At 38.3% G+C, this 19,008-nt stretch overlaps 1 protein-coding gene across 3 annotated transcripts in view; it reads left to right on the top strand.

Annotated features, from left to right (window-relative positions):
- adam19a (ADAM metallopeptidase domain 19a) overlaps positions 1–19,008 on the top strand; it is a 182,697-nt gene that overhangs the window by 104,294 nt on the left and 59,395 nt on the right. For all 3 annotated transcript variants that reach the window (XM_081600059.1, XM_081600058.1, XM_081600057.1), the window contains exons 4-5: positions 8,158–8,239; positions 11,172–11,248. In XM_081600059.1, the coding sequence (XP_081456185.1) occupies positions 8,158–8,239; positions 11,172–11,248 (159 nt within the window). The remainder of the gene's footprint in view (positions 1–8,157; positions 8,240–11,171; positions 11,249–19,008) is intronic.

Below are 19,008 nucleotides of genomic sequence, written 5' to 3'. Positions count from 1 at the left end.
ACACTGATAATAGAGATTAATACAACAATTAATGCATTTTACAGTTAGTTCCCTTTAGCTTTTAGGACCTGTTCGTTGTGACTTGGAAACTATACGGAAACTCAGTGCTTTTAGCTCGGAAGGGTCCAGAGAATGTCAAAGATGTTTCATGGACAAAAATGAAAGGATTTATCCCAAAATCTGGACTGTGGACGCTGACATTAGCTTTGAAGACGTCTGCTGCTGCTACATGTTTAGCATTGAGATGTTGTTTTAAGCTTGAATAGCTTTTAGTACAACTTGAACACAACATAGTCTTTTTCAGCATCCAGTTAGATACATTTTTGAAGCAAAGACTAACCTCTAGTGAGCCAAGAGAAGAGTCTGTCACAATAGGACAACTGTCATTCACTAGGCCTTGTTGAAACGGACATAACTTGTTCAAAGAGTAACATTAAAGATTTGTGAGCACAATGCATTTAAATAATCTGCTAACAGTAAAGGGAGATGTACATCGTCCTCCTCCTCCATGTCACAGAACATGGCTGTCTGCAGACAGACTGTTTGTGGCTGGCTGCTGACCAGCGCTCTGTGGTGTAGAAGAGTCACCAACTCTGCAGCTAAACTAACCTACCTATAGCTCAGGTTTGGTCTCACCGTGCTCCAGTTCACATGCTCAAAGTGCGACATTAGTGAGAACAGATGTATGTCAAATTTCTCACCACAATGGAATGATCCCAATAAATATGACCAGTCAAGAGTGTGCTCTGTATTGCTTGCTTCAATGCTCACGCATTGCAGTAGTCCATCCACTGAAAGTGAATCCTGTTTAATCTGCATTGAGCTTGTTGGCACAGAATAGTCCAATATAGATAGAACTGTGGCCAACACTTCCCACATAGTAGAACATGATCCACTGACAGGACTATTGGTATTGACAGATTGTACTGTCACTATTGATTGCTACTCAGGGTGCACTATTCTTTGCACTCCGAGTAGCTGAGTAGCTGAGTTAGGATGGTCAGCTCCATCATTCAGGTTACTGACCAGGATGCTCCTTGTTATCCTGGGAACACCTTGGCATACCAAAGGTTTGGCTGGAGAGTGTTGACATAGGAGAGGGATGTGTAGGACTCAACCTTAGATAAAGTGGAAGCCATAGATCAGGGGTGTCAAACTCCAGTCCTCGAGGGCCGGTGTCCTGCAACTTTTAGAAGTGCCTCTGCTGCACCACACCTGAATAGAATAATTAAGTCATTAGCAAGGCTCTGGAGAACTGAGGAGGTAATTAAGCCATTTGATTCAGGTGTTTTGTACCTGTGGCACATCTAAAAACTGCAGGACAGCGGCCCTTCAGGACTGGAGTTTGACACCCCTGCCATAGATGCTATTGACACCTGCAGCTTGATGGAGATATAAGAATCATTCTCCTGTAGATAAATGTAAAGATCTCTGTAAAAAAAAACTTTTCTACACCTAAGGAACGTGCATCAACTTGAGAATTAAAGGACCTGCTATCAACTAATGACCCCAGCTCTTCTAACAACAGTAGTCATCACAATGTTCATTTCAGGCCTCATTGACATTCTCTTTACTACTAAAGCATCATCTCCATCTGCATACTGTTCTGAAATGACAACAGCTGTAGTTCTATGAGATATGATTTATAATGGAAAATACTCATTAAGTTAAACTGTTTTTTCAATGAAAAAATAAATATATAAATTTATGATGTTATCATAAAAACAGCCGTATTGGTTCTTTTGTCAAGCAAATTGTCTGTCTATTGCCCATTAATATTGTTTATATATCAGCCATGCGGCTCACAAATAGAATAGAATAGACTTTATTGATCCCTAAAGGGAAATTGCTTATTAGTTGACAAGCTATTCCATCTAGTGTATAAAATATTAATAATACAAATATAACCTTAAGAAATAAAGTTTATATATATAAATTCCCTTCTCACCCTCCGCGGGTGGTCTGTTTCATCCACGGTGGCCCCACATGGGTTTGTCCATGTAGGGCCACAGCCTATGTGGGCCCTACATGGACAAACCCATGTGGGCCCACCACCATGTAGGGTCCATGTGGGGCCCCCACATGTGGCCTCACATGTGGGGCCCACATGGGCTGTGTTATAAAAAATTCCCTTCTCACCCTCTGTGGGTGGTCTGTTTCATCCTCTGAGCTCGGGTCCTCTACCAGAGGCCTGGGAGCTTGAGGGTTCTGCAGTATCTTGGCTGTGCCTAGAACTGCACATTTCTGGACTGAGATGTCTGATGTTGTTCCTGGGATCTGTTTTAGCAACTGCTCCAGTTTGGGGATGACTGCCCTAAGGGCCCTGATGACCACAGGCACCACTGTGGTCTTCACCTTCCAGGTTTTTTCCAGTTCCTCTCTGAGGCCCTGGTATTTCTCTGTGTGTCATGATGGGTGATTGATTACTTAGTGACAGAGACAGGCTTCTGCCCCATGACCAGTGGTGGAGAAAGAACTCAAAAAAATTTACTTAAGTAAAAGTACAAATACACAGACAAAAATGTACTCAAGTAAAAGTAAAACTACCACTTTAACATTTGTACTTAAGTAAAAGTAAAAAAGTACTGCCTTTTAAAAATACTTAAGTATTAAAAGTAAAAGTGCTTGCTGAATGCATTACCTAATCCCTAATACAATATCATTAAGTGAACCGATCGTATTTAATTTTATTACATTAGAAATGTGCCATTTTAATGAACAATGCCACAGACAAAGCATGTTTTTATTATGTTTACTCTCTGTAACATAGTTTACACTTAGATATGTGATTCTATGCATCATAATTTCAGGGTTGGAAACATCTAGTCTCCTGTCCTAATATAGCATGAACTTCACTTTTTTTGCCACTAATGGCTTTTATTTTTAAAGAAATCCAACAGAAAGGGGATGGAAAGAAGTTGGGTGGGGGAGGACATGCAACCGAGGAGCCACGTAGCAGTGTTGAAGTGAAGACCACCAACCCAAGACCAAGTCAAGACCAGCACCCAAGACCAGCTACGTGACACAATAAAATTAAGTTTACCTATCAAAATTGCTTCTCAAATTGATCTGAAAGATCCACATTCCCATAAAACACCTAGATATTAAATACTTAGAGCTGAAATAAATTTAATCAGTAAAGATCGGTCCAGAAGAATCAGATCGTTCCTGAATGTCATATCAATGCAGACTTTGGTCACAGCGTTGTCCCATATTTGCGACACCTCAGTCAACACCTCCACACAATAATTAAGTGCATGAGTGACAACTTTTTTTCATTGCCGGTGCAACACCTCGGTAAAGCTAGCCAGCTCAGCGTCCAGCCGGCCCAGCACACAATATACAAGTGCGCGGTAGCTCAAGACATTATGGTACACCCATTTATGTGCTGCTCTCATAATAAAAGTGCACATCCGGTCCATGTTTGAGCTACTCAAAATAGGTTTCCAGCCGCTGCATTTGAAAAAAGAAAATAATATATGCTGGGAAACTAATACAAAATAAAAACTAATATCTAATATCTCTCTCTCTACTAGATACAAAGTACTATTTTAATAGGCTTTTATTTTAATGTACATCAGATCTAGTTGCAACTTTCTTATGTTGCCATGCTTATTGCTGAGAAACTCTGTTTCCAATGACTGCTACCACTTCTGGATGACAGAGGGACACCTCTAGAACAGAACCAGAAAGTGGCAACTAGATCTGATGTATAATTTCAAAATAAAAGCCTATCAAAAAAGTCATTTGTATCTTTTCCCCTTAAGTTGCCGTGCCCATTGTTGAGGAACTCTCTGTTTCCAATGACTGCTACCACTTCTGGGTGACAGAGAGACACCTCTAGAACAGAACTAGAAAGTGACAACTAGATCTGATGTATAATTTCAAAATAAAAAACCTATTAAAATAGTATTTTGTATCTTTTCTCTCTTAAGTTGCTGTGCCCATTGCTGAGAAACTGTCTGTTTCCAATGACTGCTACCACTTCTGAATGACAGAGGGACACTTCTAGAACAGAACCATAAAGTGGCAACTAGATCTGATGTGTAATTTCAAAATAAAACACTATTAAAATAGTATTTTGTATCTTTTCTCTCTAAGTTGCCATGCTTATTGCTGAGAAACTCTGTTTCCAATGACTGCTACCACTTCTGGATGACAGAGGGACACCTCTAGAACAGAACTAGAAAGTGGCAACTAGACCTGATGTATAATTTCAAAATAAAAGCCTATTAAAATAGTAGTTTGTATCTTTTCTCTCTTAACTTGCCGTGCCCATCGCTGAGAATCTCTCTGTTTCCAATGACTGCTACCACTTCTGGATGACAGAGGACGACAGCTACTGTTCTGCAACTTTTCGATGCATCTTTACTCCAACAGACCAGGATCAGCTCTGAACAGACCTGCTAACCAGCCATTCATTTGATTCAGGTGTGTTAATTGGAGCAGGGAAGCATCTGAAAGTTGCAGGATAGCAGCTCTCTAGGACTGGACTTGAGCACCCCTGTATTGAACAGTCGTACCGTGATATCCAAACAAACGTACGTCACGCATAAGTTGATACTCTTTCGCAAACAGAAAGTTAATGCATTCATTAAAAATAATCAAAATAAAAAACCAGTGATTCTTGAGAATAGGGACAAAACAGGTCCTATGGATAAAGCACAACATTTGAATAAAATATACACAACATATAATTTTTTCAAATATCTGACTAAACTAACCTGGGTCATGTGAGCACAACAATGTATGTTTTCCTTGTGTTTTTTATTTTAAACATTGTAGTCGGTGGATGATGCCTGTAAAATCCCGTGTCCAGGAGCAGAACTCAATACATTATAATAGTTTAAAACAATTAAAGAAATACATAAATTATATATTATGACAATTAAGTACAGTATAAGTAGTCATATAAATAATTATAAAAGTATCAATAAATTGAATTAAAAATAATTTTTAGATATTTTCCAACTCCATTGAAGTTTGTCCCTATTTTTTGTCAACACCGTCAGACATGAAAAGAATGGAAAAAAAAAATCTGGCATTATTGGGGGGCACCAGAACTTCTGACCACTTCCTTTCTCTTCCTTTGCAAGGAGGGCTAGTTAGCTCTGGTTAGCTTATGTTATTCTTTAGTTTTTTCTTCTGTTTTATTCCTAAGTTGTTTGTCACAACCATGATGTGTCAACTCCATAACTGACAATTTTCAAAACTTTGATGAAATTTTGTGAAATAAAAGCTTAATTTTGGTATAATGTAAGGATTTCATGAACCTGATGAGCTACAATATGGCCTCCTTCAGAATAACATCATATAAATTGAGGTAGTTTGGCATTTTTGTCAACTCCGTCAGATGTCAACTCCATCAGAGTTTTTGTGACTCTTTCAGTGAAATTGTTGTCAAATCTCACTTAAATGTGCAATTAATTCATTTTAATGTATTTTACATAAATTGCATTACTTCACATGTATCAAGTTTTTCATTTTACTCGTTTGTCACCACCTTCAGTTCTGTGTCAACTCCATCATGCACTGTCAACTTCGTCAAATTGACTTTTTGTTGTTTTTTGTTTGAAATAATATTTCTTTTGTTCCTTGAGAAGCATTTGTCCATAAAATGAGTAAAAATATCACTATTAGGGTATTTTAAAAATCATTGTATATTTATTTTTGTCAGATGGTGATGACAATGTTCTGGGTCAGGTCGATTAAAAATGTAATTTAAAAAAAATGTTGCAACTGGGAGCCTGCACCTCAGCATATTTACATTTCCAAAACATTATTTGTCATATTTGCAGACATAACGTTGAGAAATAACAACAACAACAAAAAAGGGAAAATTAAAACCAATTTTGTCCCTATTCTCAAGAATCACATGATGATCTTAACATGGAACTTACCTTTTTTTTTAAACAGATCTTTATTGAGATACAGAATACATAACAGCATAAACGCAGCACATATTGTGGCATAATGTCCACCAGGGAGTTACAAACATTCAGACAATACATCACCATTACATTACATAAATACATTAAAGAGAGAACATTAAAAAGAGAACATAAAGACCAAAGTTTTAATCGTTTTGGGGAATTTACCTTGTTATGATAAGATCCAGACAAGACGCCATACTGCTGCCTCCCGGGCAAACACGTGACGTCACAGAAACGTTGCGATTGTGGGAGCAACTCTTTATCAAACACCCTCTCTTTAGGGAAACTGACAAACCGATCTTTGAATTTGACTAAACAAGTGTTTAATTAACATTGTATTTTTAACATACAACACCGACACTGGTAATCTAACACTTTTGATTATGCTCTGTAGATTTCAATTAATTTCCTAAAAGATTTATTATGGAAAGTATTTTTTCTTTCCGTTTAATATTTAAATGCTGGTTCTCTAAGATGCAAATACAAGTAAAATGTCTTGCCTAGGAAAAAAACTGCATTGTACAATTATTTTACGGTAGTTTACTGCCAGTCATCAGTCTTGATTGTGACAACAGAAGAAGACATCAAATTGACAATATCCTACCGTATTTTGGAATAACAGTATGTTACTGCTGGAATTCCACCGTAAATTTACAGCCATTTCTAAGAGTGTATGAAAGAAGGTCAGGATTGAAATTATTGTTGTCTTTTGTTTGCAATGCCTGCCTGTAAAAAAACATGCTGTTTCTAATACTTCAGCTTAAATGAGTTTTCTGGATCATTAGAACTCTATGTGAAAGGTTCAGATGTAAAGGCGAAGCCACTGGATGTTTAAGAGTTCCATTATGGACTATGGATTGATTTTTATACCGTTTCAGAACTTGCATAATGTTGGCAGCAGGTGAATGTGAGTATTTCTTAATTTACACTGAGCTGAAGAGTTTTGAATAACAAGAAGGGTAGCAGAGAAGATGTGTCTGTCCCAGAAAAACAAATTCAGTATGTATAGAAAATGATTTATGTAGAAAAGAAAAGATGAGACCACAAGTCCTGTGTCCTGAAATCACTGAAGCATCTTGCTGCAATCTCTGTGTTTCTCTTCTCATGGACAAGACTGTTTACTCACAATTCTACCCAAGAACACTGTCCTGAATAAAGAGTGGGATCAAAACGTCCCTCAAGAGTAACTTCTTCTAATGATTCAGAAACAATTTGGAGATAATCTGTGGAATTTGAAGAAAGGTGGAGTTCTCCGTTTGGCAGGAGGGAAAGTATGTGGCTCAAAGATCAGAACATTGAACATTTTTGTCTGTTGCCTTGAAACTAGTCAAATGTTAACCTCACTACCTAGATTTACATTACAAGTTTGCGCAAAACTTTGTAATTTTGCTAATGTTGAAAAAACACAATTTTGTTGTGTTTTTTTAAAGGAAACAGTAGCGGTGTTTCCTTTAAATAATAAATGCCATTAAAATCACGCGAACACGTTTGTTCACGCAATAAGCCATTCAAAAACATGGCATGGCAGCTAAACAGTTACAAAAGATACATTCATCTATCAGCCATTAGAGGAGACGTTGACATCTTGAGGTGTGGTAGCAACAAACCCCTTATATTTGCAGTTACATATGCAGTGTTTTGGGAACATTGTAGATGACGATTCTACAATGATGGTTTTAGTTGCCCTGTAAATTAAGCAAATTTATCCTTAGAATTTCAATTTGCGCAATGTTGTGGTCAATGGAAATGCAGTTACTGAGAACCAATAATCAGCAGAGAAACACTCAAGTACTAAGGAAACAGGTCACTACTGGGTCACTACTGGTCAGAATCTGTCCATCATTCTCCATGCACTGACGATTTAAATGTGCATTCAATCTGCCCAGACTGTGAGTAACAGAACACAGAAAATGACCTTTGTTATTGTTAAGCAACTGTGCACACAGGCATGATCAATCACTTAGCTAACACCGTTAGCTAATGTGATCAGCTTAGCAAGTGCTGCACTCCAAGCAAGGTTGAGCTGAAACTTTTTTTGTCTTGTCAGCAAGGATGAGCTTTCTGTGGAGCAAATGTATTAACTGTTTTTCCATTTAAACAGACCCACCTATTTCACATTAATGTGTGCACAATACTGTTTACAAGCTTTGTGGCATTTTATTGTCATATGCTAATTCACCACCATTGTCTTTCTTGTCCCCTCTCTTGTCTTTTTGTCTCTTAGTGAGCTTTTGGGCCCAGAGTTTACAGAGACATACTACAACAAAGATGGACAGCCTGTGACTATGACCAACCACAATTACACCGTAGGTATCAAACAGGACACTTGTGTCAAGTGTTGGACATAATGTTACTCAGTGATTTTGGGGAATATGAAAAATCAATGCCTTACTTATAAATTAAACATAGCAAGTGGTCTTGGCTAAAACATTAATTCAGAGGTGCAACCTCCTGGTTTAATGTTTTTATTAATAAAATAACAATAAACTCAGTCCATAAACAAAAACTCACAAGACTCTCAGGACGGAACCTGCCATCGATAGTCTGGGGGGCCGACCACGGCGCAGAAGACGGACCCCAGAAGGAGGGTCCGGCGGACGTCACCGGCGAAGGAGACTTTGGCGACGAAGGAATTGGGGTCTCGGGAGGCGACGTAAGAGCCTTTTGGGGCCGCAGCAGTGGCAGGATCTGGCGGACTGGCAGCGAGAGGCGGAGTGGTTGCAGTGGTAACCAGAGGTGTGGATGATGCAGGAGACAACGGAGGGACTGGAACTGGAACAGGGGAAGCAAGAGCTACAATGGATTGTCTTTGAATAAAAGAATCATAAAGTTCCAGAACTATTTCCATCATAAATAGTCTTTTAAACTGCTCAAACAGGTAATTGAATTCCTCCTCGGAATCAATGTTGAAAAAGTCCTTCGGCAGATGTGACGTGGAACACTCGGAAGCTGTTTGCTTGTTTTGTGAAGAAACAAGACAGACAGGAGAACACAGAGACTTCTACAGAGCACAGATCTAATTAAACACAGAAAACCTCAAATAAACACACAGAACTCAAATCACAACACACATGTAGAAGTTCGTCACTATTATAAAAAATGTTTGCCATTTTAGTATTTAATAAGGATTGAATATAACGGATTTAGTTTTTAAGTTTAAGGCACTTTTCCTCTGACTTTTCTGCCAAAATCTTGAAAGAGACTTTTACAATCCTTCAAGACCACTTCAAAAGAAATCTGGTCTGGTCTTATGATCCTCAACAGTTAGAGTTCTGCAGTCTGTGTTGCTTTACAAAGCCAAATGTAACCTCAACCCTGTGCAACCCTCATTATGAACTAGCTTTATTAAATCACCATTCATAACTAACTGAATGATTACTACCATTGCAGTACAAGAACAGAGAAAAGTCCAGACTGAAAAATGCCAGAGTGCTGAAGTCATTTCATTTATTTTTATTGTTGGTCACCTAGCTCATAATGTGGATGATATCTTGTCTGTGCACATGAAAGGTGTTTTCTATGCCGGAACCTGATACAGATGGCAGGTTATTCCAGCCTCCTGAGTGCTTCAGGACATTATCCACAATACATCCTGTTCAAGAAATGAGATTAATTACTGCAGGCTGGCAAGGAGAATTCTCACCGACAACTGATTGGTGTGTTGGCTCCAACAGAGCCTCGCTGCTGCTTGCTGTTCAAATGAAATACCTCATTTCATGCTCCAATGAGCTGACAGGGACGTTTGAATGAACAAAAATCAACATGCTGGCATAATTTCATTCTTCAGGTGGTAAACCCTTCTTCAATATTAGCAGTGGGTCTTGAGACCCGTTGGGAGACCTGCTTTTCAAAACCAGGAAAGGTCTCATATCTTTGTACTTGAAACTGTGAAAGTTTTAATTTCTTGACTTTCTTCTCTGCTCCTGTAGCTTTTATCATAGATTACTTCAGTTCCCACAAAGATGACTGAAGTAAACAGTTACCTCCTCAGAAGGAGTGCTTCCTCTTTCAGAACAGATCAGAAAGGAGGAAGCACTGTCTCAGCTTTTGCATTTTTTATTTTATTCTTACATTTACTATTTGTGAATTCCAAAGTCTTGATTATTTTTCCAAATGTGAACATTTGTTCTTCACAGTTAATAAGGAGTAGAATTATACACAACATTAGTTATCTCCATTACAAATAAATCAGTTATGCAGAAGTATTCACAGCCCTCTTTTGGAACAAACATGTGAAAGAAGCCATTAGATGTGTTGAAAAACTAACCCTAAACTAGTGCTGGGCCATAAAACAATACTAATATTTTATTGGGGAACAAAATAAAATAAAAAAGACTATATTAATGATTAAAGTAGTCTTTAAAAAAATAAAAATAAAATACACTTACTTTTCAGGGGACACTGAATATGAAGGGCATGCCACACCTTTCAGATTTGTATTAATTAAAAAATAAGTCTTTTTTTTTTTCACTTCACCTGCATTAAAGTCTGTCACTAAAACATGACAAAATTGGAAAGATTTCCACAAGTATGGCCAGATGTGTAACATTCCATAAATATTAAAATGAGTTTGATTCCACATTCTATGAACTATGCTAACAAAGGATTATCGAAATAAATGCTGTCAATTAAGCTTTAAGTATATCAAACGTTGTGTTCTGTAAGTGTGATGTGTTTTTTAAAAGCACCAGTTCCAGCTGTTCACCGCCTGCAGCATTCAGGCATGTAACAAAATGCCTAAAAGGAAAGTCATCAGTGAGGAGCTTATGGCTGGCACACACTGTTATATAAAAAAGGACATTAACATGACACACTCTTCAAGCTTAATAGTGTCAATTCATGATAACAAATTGACACTATTAAGCTTGAAGAATCATTGCTGTATGATGTGAGATTTAATGGCTGCCAGGCTGCTCTTATTTGCTGCTGCAGAGAATTCAGATTTTTTGGATGGAGCGATATACTTGATTCTGTGGCTTCTGACACTTTTGTTGTATCAAAAAAAATTCATGATTCGAAATATTAAAATGTGGTAAATAAGCCCTGCTCATTTTTTGCAAACATCATGTTTGAATAGATGTGTGAAGAGCTTTAACATTCACCATTTTTACAATGTTCAAATATTGCTGACAATGTTTTCCCCTGCTGAAGCTGTCGTGAACAGAACATGATTTTGTTTGTGAAGACATGGACAGGAAAAAGAAAGAAGCACACTGATTTAATGGTTTTGTCTTTCAGAATCACTGCTTCTACCACGGCCATGTCAGAGGACATCCAGAGTCCTGGGTGGCTCTCAGCACCTGTTCAGGAGTCAGGTACAGGCTGAGAACATCTGAAGCAGCTCTTCATTTTACAACAAATACAACACAAAGACAAAAGGATGGCTTTCCCACTAAAGATTCTGAAAACATAAAACAAGAGCTTTTTCTCAATTTAATGTGTTGTGGTGGAAATATCCAACACGTTCTCACTCCCAACTCGTCATATATTGACGCTTGGGCAGGTTCCCTCAGCGTCACATGTTGACGCATCAAATACCCCCTTCGCGTCAATAATTGACGAGAAGGGTTCTCTCATTGAATGCTGTACCGCTCCCTAAGCGTCCGAAACTGACGATCTAGGAACAAATAAGATGATGAGTCTATTCTATTTTTTTAAAAACCTTTATTTACAATTTATGTACTAGTTTGAACAGGATATTAAGAATATTTACTACAAATACATGTCAGACATATCGGTGATAAGACTTAATATAAATAACTCAGTAAAATATAAAACCGGACGGTTTTTGTTGTAGTTGCTGTTTAATATTGTCTTTAAATGCTGGTTCTCTAAGATGCAAATACAAGTAAAATGTCTTGCCTAGGAAAAAACTGTATTGTACAATTATTTTGCGGTACTTTACTGCCAGTCATCAGTCTTGATTCTGACAAGAGAAGATATTGTCATCAAATTGACAATATCCTACCGTATTTTGGAATAACAGTATGTTACAGCTGGAATTCCGCCGTAAATTTACAGCCATTTCTAAGAGTAGTAGCATTTATACCTAAAGCAAAAAAATTTACAGCCAATCCAGGTGATCGGCAGTGATCGGTGATCGGCCCTCATGGGTGATCGGCAGCAAAAGACTTGATTGGAGCATCCCTAGTTTTAATACTTCTTATGTGATCCTTCGTGAGCAATTTGTTTGATATTTTCAAACATGCAAAATTGACCATTTTAGACAGATTGGGGTATTATTTAAGATTTTGTCCTAAAGCTTGTTTTGTGAAGCTAATTATTTTAAGGACATGTTGGTGTCTGATGGAGGCTTGCTGCTCAGCAGTCGTCAGGTTCTTTGTCCTGAGCCGGGAATGGAGCCAGATGCTGCTGTTGACAGCAGCTTTGATGGGAACACTGCAGAGATGGAAGCGGAAAGAGCTGTGGAAGCCAGCAGAATGCAAATGCTTTTTTAACTGTCCAGTCATTCACACAGCAGTGAAAATGAGAACTAACCAACACTAATTTGCTGTTGGATGCGAGAAGCTAACAGGAATTTAATAAAGCCGGTAAATGTTGTTTAACAGTTCAACTATGGAGAGTTAGGAAAGTATATTCATTAATAAAGTATATTCATTCAATCATGAATGCTAATAGAATATTTTTCATTTAAACATGCTGGTAACACTTTATTTGAAGGGGTGTGCATAAGACTGACATGACACTGTCATGAACATAAAGAAGTCTTTAAGTCATTTTTAAGTCCATTAAAAATGCAAACTTTGCATTGAATTGTCATTATTTACAAAATCATGCAAAGTTGGAACTTTTAATTGACTTTTAATGCAACTTTTAGAGCAACTTTGCATTAAAAGTGTCATTATTTACCGAATGACACTTCATGACAACTGTCAAAAACATTTATAAAGACTTCTTTATGTTCATGACAGGTGTTATGTCATGTTTATGACAGTGTCATGTCAGTCTTATGCACACCCCTTCAAATAAAGTACTACCAAAATGCTTTCAAAAATAACATGTACACTTTGTCTGTATGAAGACTATCATATATCAGAATCCATAAATGTTCAGAGGAACAAGCTCAGAATTCAATGTCTCTAGAATTATAGAGACTGTTACATAACTAAACATGATCAGATCCAGGAAAATTGAACCTTAAATGAACAATGCCACAGAAAATATTACATAACATTAAATGTTATTTATCTTAAACTAAACCTAAATTCAGAAGCAGCCAATAGAGAAATGTCGGGTCATTTTCAGGAGCTTCTAGAACCACCTGGTTTAGCAGTAAACATCTTTTAGATGCCCTGATGAGTCCAACACATTGCTGTTAGATATTACTCTTTACAACACTGCTTCACTTCATTCTGTTTTTTAGATTTGATTAAGCACTGCTCTCCTACAGCATGATTATAGTTAGACTGTGCTCTGAACGTTGACTAGGCTGTTAATACTGAACAGCAGGACAGCTGTCAGACTGATGTCTCCATGCTGAAGTTTGGAATCTTTTGGTTTACAGAAGAGCTCAACTCTTCTGTAAACAGTGACTTTAACTGTTCTTGTTAAACAAGCCCTAATCATCATCCTTCACCACCGTGCTTCCCGGTGTGTGTGCCGTTTCATCTGATTTGCTTATTTGGTTCTTTCCAAATATGGTACTCTTCATGAGATTTTCCATGCTAACTGAGTCATGCAGATCTGTTTCTCTGAGGGGGAAGAGTAGAATCACATTTGAATGTTTTCCACTAGTGAGATATCAGATGCTGCTCTGAGGTTTTCCTCCCTGACATTATACATTATACCGTCTCCTCCATCACTGGGATGAAAAATGTTGAAATAAAATTTACATAAAACAATGTAAGAATTTAACTTATACTTAAATAAATTACGCCAAGACATTCTGACTTCTAACGTCAGAATCACACCACTGATAAAAGTGAGCTTTACAGCAACGCAGAAAGCTCATCCAAAAATGTATTTTTACATCTGAATGCTGATCAAATGACATCAGGCAGATGTTCCGGTAAACCAGCAGAGAGATCAGACTCAGAGGAGCAGAAAGAAATGTTATGTTTGCTGTTCTAGAGGATTTCAAGCTTTTAGTTAAGAGTTCCTGTATTCAGGCATCTGAAAGAAGCCAGTCTACAAGAAAACTGTCTTAAATGTATAATCAGTAACTGTTAGTTCCCTTCAGTTTCCTCTTTACAAGATCAGTTATTGCACAGGTATCACCTTGGGTGCTCTGCTGTTGTAGTAAGGATTTTGTTGAACCTTTAGTTGAATGCATCTCTCTCAAACAAATATGTATTCTGTAATAGATTCATGTTAACATTGATAGGCACATTTGACTTGGACCTTGGTTTGTTACTTTTTACAAAGGGAAATCAAACAGATCTTCTTGACAGTCAAGTTCTTCACCTTTGTTTACCTCAGCTTACAAGTTACCTTGCATTTCAGCTTCCCTCCAAAATTGGAACTTGAGTCTGGGAATAACGTCACATTCAACTGCCGTGTTCCAAAAAAAGTTCTGGGAATTTCTTTTGCTGTGCTCAGTGACCAGGCCACTGACAAGCAAAATAATAAAATACAGTAACAGTGCATTTCACATGCTCACTGTGTTGTCACATGATATCCCTGCTCTCATGTGGTTCTCTAGTAGTAATTTTGCTATGTCCTTTCATATTTTTCTGCTTTTCAGTTCCCAGCCCATTTTCCCTGTCACCAACTTTCATTCCATAAAAAAGGGTTTTTTTATAAACTCTGGTGGAATTACAGATTGTTTTTCTGGGAGTTCTCTTATAGCCTTGGAAACATAAAAAAAAGAGAAAGCTACTGTATTGTCTAAAAACATGGCTCAGAGCCCAGCGACAGTATGCCCATACGATAAGGCACTGTGAATGTACATAATAGCAAGCACAACTCCTTTTACAAAAAATTAATTGATTCCTTTTGGGCCTATTGTGTCTGCTGTGAAGTAAACAGCAACTCTGGCAGAATGTTCACAGGCGAGGTGAAATACTTTTCATCCAGCCTCAGTTAGCAGTTTAGGAGTTATTTTCCAAGGTCAAAACAGAAATACATGTTAGAGTAAACTGCACTAGGTTCTAGAGTCACTCCATTTAAATTTAAAGTTTACTTGTATTCATTAAAAACTGTTTTGTTGGTGTAGCGCTTTCTGGTGTCAAAGGCTAAATCTAGCGCTCTGGGTTCTATCTATTTAAGGTTACACCCCAAGAAACTGGTTTCACTACATTTTCCATGAACCACTGTTATAAAGCATTCAACTTAGTTAACTGCAGATGTCTGACCCATGAATAACGAGACTTTATAAAGGTCTCACCTTATTTAAGTAAACCACAGGTGAAAATATACCATCACACTGAATATGGTCACCAGCAGACCTTACGTCTGCCTGAATCAGTAGAACTTAAAGGAACGTTATCCTTGTGTTTGTTCTTTAACCTTCTACTAACCCGGAAAATACAAATAAAAATACAACAAATACCTGGTTCAGAAATATTGACTTTCCCTTTCTTTTAAACGCTTATAGAGTTCTAAATCGACTTATTCTAAACAGTCCCGAACACATAAGAGTCTTTTAGTCTGAACAAAATACATTTAAAATAAATGACAGTTTTTAATTAGTGGGCCCACCATAAAATAAAACAAATAAAAGCCGGCATTATAGTCATTCAACCCCCCGTTGCAGGCCTGATATTGACGACACACCACTGGTCCTCGATCCACAGTGGCTGGTTTGTATAAGGTCCTGGTGACTGTCTCTCCAGATAACAGTCAGCCACGCCTTTCTCGGTAAAGGCGGAGGAAAAACTCATCCAAGTCCAAAAAGCGGGTCCAGCGCAGGCGTAGCTAGCCTCTTCCTCTCCACCGGCTCCTGTGTAGACTTCCAGCACCCAGCTCACCAAACGCTTCTGCCTTGATCCTTCAGCGGTCCCTTGGCGCTAGTGCACATTTAAGTTGTTGCGCTTTTTAGACGTTTTGTCCCCAAAAGGAGTTTCCAAAGTTCCAGGACTCTCCACGGAGTCTCCTCGTCGTCTCTCGCTTCTCTCCCTCCGTTCTCCAGATTACTCCCGCCCCCCAGTCCATCAGAATTCAGGTAAAGTGTAATCACCCAATAGCAACTGACCTTAGGCAGAACAACCAAATAAAGTACAGCACTGTAGTCTGTCACACCTCGTGTTGAGCTGTACATTACATACAAACTACCCAATAATTGTTCGTTCTTAAAGTGACCGAACACAATATTTTAACAGAAGTTTTACTCAAACTGTTTATTTTCTTTTTAATGAACTCTTGCTAATTTAAATCTTCTACCAAAAGATTTGGAAGTTATTATATCTTATTTTAAGATATGAAGTTGCATACATTAAATGTTATTTTTTTTAAACAACAACTTATACTCCTGGGAACTGTTAAGAAAATATATTTAAAATAAGCTAGTTTTAAAATGTAACATGACTTGATTGAAATAGCCTAATTATAGTTTTAAAATGTGTAACTTATTCTGGCCTATTCACCTTTATTTTACCTGTAGTTAAGGCAGATCTTTTGCCAAGATCTTTGCCCTCAGCAGCAATCAGTAGGAAGTTCCAGCTTTTCACACTGATCTGTGAAAGCCATAAACCAGCAGGAGTTCGGAGAAGCTCTCCTTAGACAATGGGAGCAAATGGCTTTAGAGAGAGGGTCAGAGACAGGTCCTGGTTGGATGAGCAAAGATGCGCCTTATTTGAATAAATTAAAGAAGATAAAACTTTCCACACAGAGTAACAAATCAGATTTGCGCTTGCAATTCTCCAAAGACGTCTTTGCTGTCTGTTTGTCGTTTCCATCTTTTGTCTTTTTCCTTTTCTCAGGTAAATTCATGTGTTGTTTGTGCTCTGAGTTTTCTGATGTTGTGTGATGTGCTTTTCTGGTGGTAGTATGCATCTGTCTTGAATAAATGCTGATTATTGTGACGCTGTCATCTTCTGTGTGGCTTTTGTTTCCACGCATGGAATCATTGAATCCGGGAGCACAAGAGAATATAACGAGCCAGAAGTTAATGATTTTATTCTCTTAACAGAACCCAGGGGGTTACACCCTCCCTGTCCTAAATGTCTAGATGTCCCCATCAGACAATTCTCTATATGGTAAAAGAGTTGACAAACTCCCCTAGCTTGGAACCCAATGGGTTACATTGGGTAGAAATATTCAAAGTCATAAAGCAACATTTCATCATTCAAATTCAAAAATAAGTTATTGATCCTAAAGATAATGTTGTAGCTCGTATTAATCCAACTTCAAAGAGCTATTGTAGGTAGGGATGGCTGTTGTCAGGAAGGATCTCCTGTAGCGGTCTTCTGTTACAGTGAATTTGAAGAAGCCTCTGTCTGAAGACACTGAGTTTTCCCAAGACAGTCTCATCATGGGTCAACCCATGATTAGGGTTGACCATGATTTTCTTGATTTTATGAAGAATCCTTCTTTGCATCGTCATCTCCAGATGTTCCACAGTTGTCCTCTAACTCTGCTCCTCCTGAAATCAACAATCATCTCCTTTGTTTTGTTTACATTCAAGATGAGATGATTGTTCCTACACCGTGACACAAAGCGGTTCACCAGATCTCTGTTCACAGCTTCTTGCTCATCTCTGATACACCTGACAACTGCAGAGTCATCTGAGTATTTCTGTAGATGACAGAAGTCAAGACATGTGCTTTAAACTATCTTTATCAAATTCATCTAGTTTTAAAGCTTCCTTGAGTTTTAGAAGAGAAAATTATGTTGACGGGATTGTGATGGCAGATTGTATTATAAGGTAGCATCTGCTTATATATATAGTACAGACCAAACGTTTGGACACACCTTTTCATTCAAAGAGTTTTCTTCATTTTCATGACTATGAAAATTGTAGATTCACACTGAAGGCATCAGAGCTATGAATTAACACATGTGGAATTATATACTTAACAAAAATGTGTGAAACAACTGAAAATATGTCTTATATTCTAGGTTTTTCAAAGTAGCCACCTTTTGCTGTGATTACTGCTTCGCACACTCTTGGCATTCTCTTGATGTGCTTCAAGAGGTAGTTACCTGAAATGGTCTTCCAACAGTCTTGAAGGAGTTCCCAGAGATGCTTAACACTTGTTGGCCCTTTTGCCTTCACTCTGTGGTCCAGCTCACCCCAAACCATCTCGATTGGGTTCAGGTCCGGTGACTTTGGAGGCCAGGTCATCTGGCGCAGCACCCCGTCACTCTCCTTCTTGGTCAAATAGCCCTTACACAGCCTGGAGGTGTGTTTGGGGTCATTGTCCTGTTTAAAAATAAATGATGGTCCAACTAAACGCAAACCGGATGGAATAGCATGCCGCTGCAAGATGCTGTGGTAGCCATGCTGGTTCAGTATGCCTTCACTTTTGAATAAATCCCCAACAGTGTCACCAGCAAAGCAACCATCACACCTCCTTGTCCATGCTTCACGGTGGGAACCAGGCATGTAGAATCCATCCGTTCATCTTTTCTGCGTCACACAAAGACACAGTGGTTGGAACCAAATATCTCAAATTTAGACTCATCAGACCAAAGCACAGATTTCCACTGGTCTAATGTCCGTTCCTTGTGTTCTTTAGCCCAAACAAGTCTCTTCTGCTTGTTGCCTGTCCTTAGCAGTGGTTTCCTAGCAGTTATTCTACCATGAAGGCCTGATTCTCACAGTCTCCTCTTAACAGTTGTTGCAGAGATGTGTTTGCTGCTAGAACTCTGTGTGGCATTGACCTGGTCGCTAATCTGAGCTGCTGTTAACCTGCGATTTCTGAGGCTGGTGACTCGGATGAACTTATCCTCCGCAGCAGAGGTGACTCTGGGTCTTCCTTTCCTGGGGCGGTCCTCATGTGAGCCAGTTTCTTTGTAGCGCTTGGTGGTTTTTGCGACTGCACTTGGGGACACTTTCAAAGTTTTCCCAATTTTTTGGACTGACTGACCTTCATTTCTTAAAGTAATGATGGCCACTCGTTTTTCTTTACTTAGTTGCTTTTGTCTTGCCATAATACAAATTCTAACACTCTAT

The sequence above is a fragment of the Poecilia reticulata genome, chromosome 18 (genome assembly GCF_904066995.2).
Source record: "Poecilia reticulata chromosome 18, P_reticulata-male-v2, whole genome shotgun sequence".
NCBI classification, from domain to species: domain Eukaryota; kingdom Metazoa; phylum Chordata; class Actinopteri; order Cyprinodontiformes; family Poeciliidae; genus Poecilia; species Poecilia reticulata.
Note: the sequence above shows the minus strand (reverse complement) of the source record. Positions and strands in the feature narration are given on the sequence as shown.